At 34.2% G+C, this 10,784-nt stretch overlaps 1 protein-coding gene across 1 annotated transcript in view; it reads left to right on the plus strand.

Annotated features, from left to right (window-relative positions):
- The window catches only part of LOC106873978 (uncharacterized), a 1,133,216-nt gene that overhangs the window by 531,016 nt on the left and 591,416 nt on the right, over window positions 1–10,784 (plus strand). The window contains exon 4 of the mRNA XM_052969422.1: window positions 7,770–7,871. Within this exon, the coding sequence (XP_052825382.1) occupies window positions 7,770–7,871 (102 nt within the window). The remainder of the gene's footprint in view (window positions 1–7,769; window positions 7,872–10,784) is intronic.

Consider the following 10,784-nt stretch of genomic DNA (forward strand, 5'->3'; position numbering starts at 1 on the left):
GAGAGAGAGAGAGAGAGAGAGAGAGAGAGAGAGAGAGAGTCAGAAAGACGGAGAATATCCTACCTATTTGAAGACTATGAACATATTTGCAAAGCAATATTCATGCTATATTCATGAATATCAAAATAGATTTCTTAAAGTTCATTTAGGGGGACAGTCCATATCAAGGGATGATGATTGCTCTCAATTAGGTTATAAGAGTAGATACATACACACATATATATACACAAATATACGTACATACATACATACATGCATACATATATTTACGTGCGTATGTGCGTGTGTATATATTTATATATACATGTATATATGTTTATCTTATCTTATAATTTATACATGTCACAGTACAAACACTATAAAACACAACAATAAAACGCAGTGAAATATTTCCTTCTTGTGTTTTAACGCTAGCAAAATCACATATTTACGCTCACTTAAACCTGGCATTTGATACACACACATTGCTGCATGCATGTATATGTGTGTATGCGCGTATCTGCGTAAGTTTTTATTATATATGTATATATGTGAGTGTAAGCGTGTGCGCACGTTATTATATATTAATGTGAGTCCTTATTTGTGAGAGTGTGAGAATTTGTACTTGCACGTGTGTGCATTCATATTTCACAATTCATGAGATATTTATGAAGATTGTTTTAATGCTAACAAATTAATACACGTCGTTCTTTTTGCCTAGTATTCTGCAATGTACTATCAAATGTAGCATTTAAATAAGATCGTATATATGTTGCTATAAATGAAACTACGGTACCATTTGAAATTAAACTGTTTTCATCCTGTTATTTTATTGCATTATATGTTACTTGATTAATTGGTTATAATGGTTGACTTCTATTACACCATAATTTATACCCCTATATCAATGGAGGGAAAGTGTTTATTTTATACTCTGGCATTTTATTGCCTCTAGGATTTCCCTATGCACTATCGTGTCAGTAATTTTTAGAAATATACAGAACACATATTTGAAGTTACAAATTTGCTGCTGTTGTTGCTGCTGCTGCTGCTGCTGCTGCTGCTGCTGCTGCTGCTACGACTACTACTACTACTACTACTACTACTACTACTACTACTACTACTACTACTACTACTAATACTAATACTACTACACTTTATTGGACGCTTCATTATATTTATTTACTATGCTTTCACTTCATAATTTGTCACATGTTACCCATACTTTTGGTTGGTAATTCAAAGCCTTTCTATGATTATATAATGGCAAGCGAAATTTATTAACATCTGAAGTCAATACAGTTAATTACTTAATAGCAAACACATTTAGGTCTTAATTGTGAAGGAATTAACTACTCTAATTGAGAGAGAGCTTAATATGGTCTGTCGATTAAGCGGATCCCTTAATATATATATATATATATGTATATGTGTGTGTGACTCTCTGTGTGTGTCCGCGCGCGCCTGCTCTCTGTCTCTGTCACTGTATACATACATACACGTATGTATATGTGTGCGTATATAAATATACATATATACCTATATATATGTATATAACTTTCTTTCTAATTTGTGTTAACGTGTATAGAACAATATATCAGTTAAATAAAGTTACAATATGGTCTGGTTTTCACGATTTTTTTATTATTGTATTTTAAAAAACATTCTTACAATAACGAAATGTGTTAAACATTAAGAAAATACTTAATAATATTCATAATGTTCAATTAGCGCTTTCATACGTTCGTAGTAATCATCAGATTTGAAAATGTATTGATTGACAGTAGAGTTAAGTTCTTGATAACTGCAATAAAATGACTGACTTCATTTTTATACCGAAAAACTGCATTTGTCGAGTACGGTTTTGACCAATCAGCATGCAACTTAAACATCCATCACGGTTTGTCGAACGCACTGATATTGCTACCATAGATCTTGTCTTTATTTTAACCAATCGGCTAGCGGTTTACATGTAAATGGTTTTATGACTGAACAAACTCAGTTAATTTCGATGGTTTTTATTTAAATCGGTAGGAGTCTTCTGTAATTTCTTTATATTTATATGTTAACGATAGTTTTTAATCCACATCATCAACTGGTTGTTATATTATCGTTGCTATTTCCGTTTGAACATTTTCATGAGACGTTTTTGTTTTATCTTTCTTCCAACCTCACTTGTGTCATGTAGTTTGTAGAAATGAAAATTAGAAACACCTGAACACATGTTTCTATATGTTCGTTCAATGGAATTTGGCGAACATTAGTGTTTCGGATTTGTTGTCTGTGAACACGTGAGCGTTCCGATAATGCATTCCATGTCTCGCCAATAAATAGTTCCTCACAAGTAGAACTTTTAATGCAGTAAATCAAGTTACTGCTTTTGCAGTTCATATCTGCATTTGTGAGAATCTGCCCATTTTTTATCCGAATGGATTTATCAGGATGCTTCTGTTGACATGTTCCACATCTGTTATCATTAGACTTGGATCAGTGAATGTTTTAGTGTGTCCATGTTAATATTGCCTTTCTTAATAGTTTTTTTTTGGCTATGTGGTTGCCTTTTGCTGAAGATAAGAGTTTGATTAGTTATGTTTTTTTTTCACTTTGTTTCTTGATTGGTAAGTTTGTTTTGATGATGTTAAAAATGTTTAGGTGATGCGGATTGTGGTTACTATAAATGGTACTGTTTTCCGTTGATGGGCTCGTCTTCCTCGTGTTACCCTAAGTTGCTTTATAGGTATCGCTTTTGCTCGTTGTGTGCTATTTTCTATAAGTAGGAGAGGGTATTTTTGCTTGGGCAAATCCTTTGAGTTCTATAAGTCGTGTGTTTTTGGTATTTCGAACATATAGTACAAATTTTCCTGGCTTGAGAGTACGGGATGTTGCGTTTTGTGTGTGTTGGATGGCATGATTTGAAATTTAGACACTGGTGTGTATCTGTACTTTTGTAATAAATATCAATTTTGATGTTGGTGCTGCATTTAATAACCATTGTCAAGAAATGGTAATTGTGTGCTGCTCATTTCCCTTGTGAATTTGAAACTAAGGTGTATATTGTTGCGGAAGGTATTGAATTCTTCCAGATATTCTAGGGATTTGGTCCAAATCAGGAAAGAATCATGTGTCCTCCATATGCCTTCTAAATATCATGTCGTAGTTTACTTCAATTTTTTGTTATAGGTTTTTCTCCAAGTATCTCAATACTGAGTTCATGAAAACTGGAGCAAATGACGTTCCCGTAGCTGTGCCCCGAACTTGGATATAATATTCTCCGTTGAAAAGGAATGTATTGTTTTCGAGGATAGGGATGACCGCGTGCAGTATGAAGTTTACAGTAAATATACTGGGTATCTCTTTTCTATGTCTCTTGACCGAATACTTCATGGCAGAAATTCCTAAACCATGTGGAATGTTTGATATAAGTTTGTTACGTCAAAACAAACAGTGAATTGGATTCTGTTGTTTTGGGAAGAGACAAGAAATCAATGCCATCCCGAAAGAAACTGAGTATGTGACTGCATGGTGGTTTTATGATAAAGTCAATTAGGTTGCTCAGACGATGTGCAGGACACGCTGGACCAGCCATAATGGGTCTTAGTTGTCTTTTGGTTGTAGTAGTTTTATGTATTTACTACCTTGATTTCCTAGCATTTTTTATTTCTCGTTTATTTTAGGTAAACCATAGAATGCTGAATTTCGACTCAAAATTAGTAATATAGTACCCATTATTACGAGTGAGTGATTTATAATGTTTTCAGAATAAATGATTGAGTTTCTTCATGATGCGGTGGTCAGTATTTGAGGGCATTTCACGGTAGAATGTTATATCTTTCAATTGACCTTCAATGAGATCCCAGTAATATTCCGTATCTATTGTATCAATGACGCCCTCTTTATCCACTGGTTTGATGACAATTGTGTTGTCATTTTGAAAGCGTATAAGGGCAGACTTTTCTAGTTTTAAAATGTTTGGTCTGACGATGGTATGCCCCAGTGAGAATGTGGAGAGGATATCAATGAACTGATCTCGATGTGCATTTCGTCCTTTTGGCGGATTAAATTTTGATTAATTTTTTGCGAAGAATTCATCATTCTCATTAGTTTTTATCAGTAAAACTCCACAAGTCGTAGTTTCCCACTGACGTTTTGGAAATCTTTCTCCAATTCCAGAGGGTTGACTGTAGTTGTAGGTATGAATTTAAGTCCTCTCATCAATAATGGAAGTTCGTCACTGTCTATATTACTTTTTGACAGATTAAAACTTTTAGGGACTATCCTCTCAGTTGTTCCAGAGGTGTTTCCCCTTGGACTTTTCTTTCGCCGGTCTTTACTTCCCTGACCTAAAAAGATAGATTTTTTTTGCCTATTATTTCTTCTATTATTAACATCATTTTTGTGGAGAGGATTGTATTTTGTTTGTGGTATTTGGTTAGGTATGTTTTATCTCTTGTTCCTATGTGTGGGTACATTATTTATATTTTCAGCCTGGTGAAAATGTTGGGGGCTTATGTGGCCGTCTAGTATGATGTTTTTGTTGATTCTAATAGGTGAGTTTTGTTGAGGTCTTGAATGTGATTTCTTCCCGATTTTTTTTCGTCTAATAATTTGATCAAATGAATAATTGCTTTGTTTATGGTATTCTTGTATCTTACCTGTATTGGTATGTTTCTAAAAAGTTCTTACCGTAGTCCCTTGATGTTGACTGTTTTTGTTGCTGCGTGTTATCGTGAATGTTGTGTTGGTTAGGTTGCTTTTTTTATATTTCGTTTATATGGTACTGAGATGCCATTACCCTAGTTTCCAGTACATTTATCAAGGAACAATTGGTGTTTTTTGCTATAAATATCTTGATTTACTTTCCTCTTTTGTAATATCTTTAATTCACATGTATTTCATTTTCTCAGCTATGTATTCTGTAGATATTTTCGATATCATCTCGATAATTTCATTGCTCACTATTTCGTATTTTGTCATGAATCGAGACTCATTAATTAGATTGATAGAGATGTCTGCCCTCAATATTCACATAGTCAAAACCCATCACAGTCTTGTTTCTTCCTCCAGTACTCCTATAATTTCTTTAATTAAGAATTTACGGGAAAGTATGGATACGTCTGACTCAATCAAATCTGTGTATATCTCAATATACTTGTTTACATTTCTATGTCTTCCAGAAATGTTGTTTACGTATATTAAGATGATTTTTCCATGTCGTCCAACTATGTTTTTTTTTTCTCGATAGGCTTCTTTTTCTAAATTTATTTCGGTACGATCCTTTATCTATCCTGGATGTATTAGGCTTTCTCTTAGTGTTTTACCACTTCTGATAGGGTCTCAGATAATTCCTTGATTTCTGAATGAAAATTTGAACATGCATTGTCGATTGTTTTTCCAGTTCCTGCAGGGTAGTCGCTTGTGTTTCCATTATTGAGATAAGTGTTGACAATTCGCTTGGTATCTCTTCTGTGTCCGATTCTGTGGATTCTATTTGTTGTTTATTAGGCGTGTTTGCTTATACACAATACAAGCATATTTTTTTCGAATATATGTAAATGTGTATGTTAGGTTGTTTCGCCTGAAATGACGTACTAGAAAGGTAACAATAAAATGTTTCAGAAGTATTAAAGAATTGATTTATTTAATTAGAGTATGATACATGTTAATTTATAACGTTTACCTAACGTTTGTCTATGTGATATATTCCCTCTTTGCAAAAAAAAAAAAATAATAATAATAATCTTTTCCTGTGATAAACTATCCGAATGCTTCAATTTCTCTTCCGTATTTAAGAATATTTTATCACTTATTAAAAGCTCAACATGCTTAGATAAGTGATGATCAATAGGAGAGATATCAGGGGAATAGGGATTATGTTGCAAAATCTCATATTTGCAACTTTGGGACCGTAGCTTGAGGACTGTGAGGACGTGTATTGTCATGAGGCAAAATTTGGCCATCTGCATTCACTAGTCTGGGTTGCTTCTTTTTCGAAATCTCATGCATACAATCAATTTCCTGGCAATACGATGTTGCTATTACCGTTTTTCGTTGTTGCAAAAATGGATAATGAATAATTTGCTTCACAGACCACTATACAGTGACCACTAACATTTTAAGGTACAATGGTGGGTTTGGGTAGTGCTTAGGTGACTCCCCTGCATCTAATCACTGTCCTGTTCTCTTGCCGTTATTAAAGAGTAACCATTTCTTATTACAATAATGATTTGATGCAAAAATGGTCCTTTTCCAGTCGAGAAAGCAATAAGGAGCACACTTCGAGGCGTCTGCTTTTTTTTTTCCTTTTTCTTTAATCTCGTTCAGCTGATGTGCAACAAACCTATCCGTTTTCTTGACTTTTCCAATATTTTACTGGAGTCCAAAAACGGCTGTGCGAGATGTTTGGAGTTCTGATGAAAGTTTCAAACCTTTGTTTCGATTCCCAGATCGGGTGCTGTGTGTGTTTATTGAGCGAAAACACCCAAAGCTCCACGAGGCTCCGGCAAAGGGTGGTGGCGACCCCTGTTGTACTCTTTCGCCCTAACTTTCTTTCTCTCTTTCTTCCTGTTTCTTGAGTAAAGCTGCGATGGACTGGCGCTGGTGTGGAACACATACGTCATAGAAACCGGGAAACCGGGCCCATGAGCCTGGCTAGGCTTTAAAAGGGCGCATAAATAAAAGAATAGTGCACACGCACGTGTTGAAATTGAGTGAGTAGGCTCACAGAAATTCATAAAATAGTTAGCTTTGGATTGATCAGTTTCTGGACCAGTCTAATAACTTTTCCTCATTAGCAAGGCATACTGAGGGAAATAAATAAGATATTAATACACACCTACAGGAAAGCAAACGCAAAGCTACGATTACATACAAATACCATAAATATATGTGCATCGAATTTCGTAGTCAACTTCATCACTTTTGTCAGAGTACCATAGAAATGACTAGACTGTCCCGAAGTGAATGGAAATTATTCAATTATAATAGTCAAGGATAAAATCGTTAAAGATTTTATCAGTGGCCAGCATGTAATATATACCTATTAAGGTGAATTAATATACAGAGATCTATAATAGTAAAAAATACATTTATAATTAAGGGCATAGGAGTGACCTTGCCTATGCTGAAAAAAGACACTAAATCGTCAATCCAGTTTTATAGTACAAACGCGTTGAAATCGAGGGAGTGTGCTCACAGAAATTTATAAAATAGCAAGGCATACTGAGGGAAGTAAATGAGATAACTATACATACCCACAGGAAAGCAAACGCTTTATAGACACATATATGTGTGTTCATGAGTGTGTGTATGTGTGTATCGATGTTGAAATAAGGTTAATTGATCAAATAGCCTATGGAAAAAAATATGTATATCTGTATACATCAACATTTACAGATTCGTATGGGTGTATATAGATTAAGCTTATGAATCAAGGAAAGCTTGTTTTCTAGAATACGATTTACTGTTCTGGTACAATTTTAATCTTTAATACATCGTTATATTGATTATATTATGAAAAAAATCTATTTTCTTATATAGTTTTGAAATCATATTCTTACAATATACGTGATACCAATACAACATTTCTTTGATTCTGGAAATTTAATCTAACGGGAATTTTCTTTAAAATTTCTGAATATATGTACGTATTTTCTTTGTGTATGTGCTTCAAGAAGTTATACAAATAGTTGTAGCTTACGCCACAAAATATTTGTCGTTCTTGTTTGCGTCAAGCATTTTCTTATTTTTATATAAAAACTTATTTAACATTATGTATATGTTTTTCATTGCAGTCGATCAACAGATTGGTGAGTTTACTTGAAAAGAACAACATTACTATTATAAAAGTACAGAGCTTTGCCGATGATGCTGATACAGCACTGCAAAATTTAAAGGTAATCACACTTCTTGCCTTCAAATTCTCTTATGAATTACAATACACAAACACGAGAAGATGACACAATCTCCAATATAGAACTTCTAGTGTTTTTATTATGAATGATAATACGCAAGAAATTGCGATTGTAATCATGAATCCCCATACAAACAAATACCTATCCCCATACATTTATTATTATTATCATCATCATCATCATCATCTTCATTATTATTATTATTACTATTATTATTATTATTATTATTATTATTATTATTATTATTATGAAGGTAATGAGCTTGCACAATAGATTGCATGCCGGGCAAAAAGCTCAGCAGAATTTTATCATATTTAACGTTCTGTGTTCAAATTCTGCCGAGGTCGACTTTGCCTCTCCTCCTTTTGGGGGTCAATAAATTAAGTACCAGTGAAACACTGGTGTATATGTGAGCGACTAGTGCCCTCCCTGAAATTCCAGGCCCTATGCCTATAGTAGAAAGGATTATTATTAATATTAATGAGGAAATATCGCCTAGTGGTGAGTGTGCTGATTTCTAGATGACGGTTTCAATTGCTAGACCGGGTGGTGCGTTTACTTCTTGAGCAAAAGCATTCATCTCACGTTGCTCTTTGATCATTTCGACACCTTACGCGTGGTACAACGAGCCTTTCTTCGGTCAAAATCGATTTTATGGAGGGAGTGAGGTTATCAATAGTAAACCGATTCTGTGGATAGCGATTTACTATTATTATTATTATTATTATTATTATTATTATTATTATTATTATTATTATTATTATTATTATTATTATTATTATTATCATTATTTTTCAGTAGTCATATTTTTATCCCGCGCTTTCACTGCGTTACCGAGTGAAGCTCTGCGTGCCTTGGGTATGTGATGTGCTGCGGTTTATTGTGATGCTCTCATTTTGACTGTATTGAAATTGATTTACGTAGGATGTGTGCGGTGCCTAGTAGTACTATTGTGTTTGCATGTTATATATACGTGTCAGTCCTGGTGCTTTGTTAAGTTTTTGCCTAAATATTTTTTATCATAACTAATGCGCCTCCTATGATAGGAATTGCTTCCGTTTTTAGATTCCACGTTTGTGTTACTTCTATTTCCAGGTTTTTGCTCCCAGGTCTCCGTTTCTTTTAAAGAAACATTGACATCTGTTGGTATTGATACATCAATTAGAAAACATTTTAATCTTGATGATCTCTGACAATTATATTCGGTCTATTGGCCTTAATGTCTCTGTGTGTATTGGCATATCCCAGAGTATGGTTGTTTCTTATCTTCTGTGACCTTTTCTGGTGTGTGCCTATACCATCTTTTTTCTGTGGTTATACCATAGTGTTGGCACATCTTCCAGTTTATTTAGCTCCCATTAATCCAAAATTTGCCATGAAGGGGCTTTTCTTGCCATCATTTTATCATGATCCGATACAGTTCTAGTTTTAGTTTGGATTTCAATTGTTCTACAGCTTTTGTTATTTCTTCTTTTCTTCATAGTTGTTAGGTGCTGTGATTCATCTTTTGTATTCGTCAGCTTCCTTAAAAACTGCAAAACAATTTTCTTTTTTTTATTCGTGTTTTGTGGCTATTTGTATTACTTTTCCTTGCAATTGATGTAGATATTTCTGTAGTCCTATGGTTGTTATTTTGTAATTGCTTTATAGCTGTATGATACCTCTACCAGGTCTTGTGACAGAGTCCTATATATCCGGTTCCGGTTTGCTGGTTTACGTCAGATATCATATGAAAAGGAATATGGGGCTGGAAAAGAGGACACTGTCAGATAGAGTATATGAGCAAAGATGGAAGGAAGTGATGAAAAAGGTGGGTGCTAGTTGCCCAAATTAACCATCGAAGAAATAAAGTGATCTGCTGGGCCTTATAGGATGCGCGGTTGGAGAATTTAATTTCTGTGTAATTTTAAATTAATGACCAAAAACCGATCAGTTTAAGTTCTTTAAATTTTTTATCAAGCTCTCATTAATTTTAATTTCATTTATTAAATTGTACATAATCGTAAAAACCAAAATATGTATATAATCACGATCTCATTCATTTTGTGTTATTGTCTGTCCTGTGCCGTCCTCATACGGAGCCATTGCTACTCCAGATTGATGACGAGCAAAGACTCAGAGACATGTTTCTAGATGCATGCTTAGCTGCGTGGATGTGCTTGTCTCCCCCTTGTAAACATAATGACACAGGAAACGTGTCAAGGCTGACAGGAAGTGGTGATGCTTCCTAGGGCTATATAGCAGTGGTATTATTCCCTTCATGGGACTGTCACATTAAGTTGACAGCATACAACTACTTTATATTTATATATATATATTTATATATATATATATATATGTGTGTGTGTCTGTGTGTGTGTGTGTGTGTGTGTGTGTGTGTGTATGTATGTATGTGTATGTATGTATGTATGTGTGTGTGCGTACAATTGGAATGGCAAGGATATGTACGAAAACAATATCTATCAGAAAGACTATAACCTCAGCTTTTTAATAACTTACTACACTATTTACTCTTCTTATCCTAATTGAGAAACAATTTAAACCTTTTGCTATTAAAAGATTATAATATTCCACTTAACTTTGAACGACTGTAACTTTGGCAAATGTCTGTTATGATTCTAAAAGTATCTGTTCCCTTTCATTTGGAAACAAACAAACAACAGGTGACTCATCTTTGAGTATACTGTCACATGTAGTAGTACCGGCTTTAGGCTAATGAAGTTGTTTCTATAAATTCTGTCCCCTTACCAGTTTAAAGATAAGGGGCCTGGCCGTAGGAGGAATTTTATTTACTAATTCAGTAGATTCTAGTCATTGGGGTGAAAGAAGCTTTACCTGGATGCAATTTACTTATATCTGTGGTTTTTACTTATGTAAAAATGTGCTCTACTGTTC

Source organism: Octopus bimaculoides, chromosome 7, assembly GCF_001194135.2.
Source record: "Octopus bimaculoides isolate UCB-OBI-ISO-001 chromosome 7, ASM119413v2, whole genome shotgun sequence".
In the NCBI taxonomy this organism is placed as follows: Eukaryota; Metazoa; Mollusca; class Cephalopoda; order Octopoda; family Octopodidae; genus Octopus; species Octopus bimaculoides.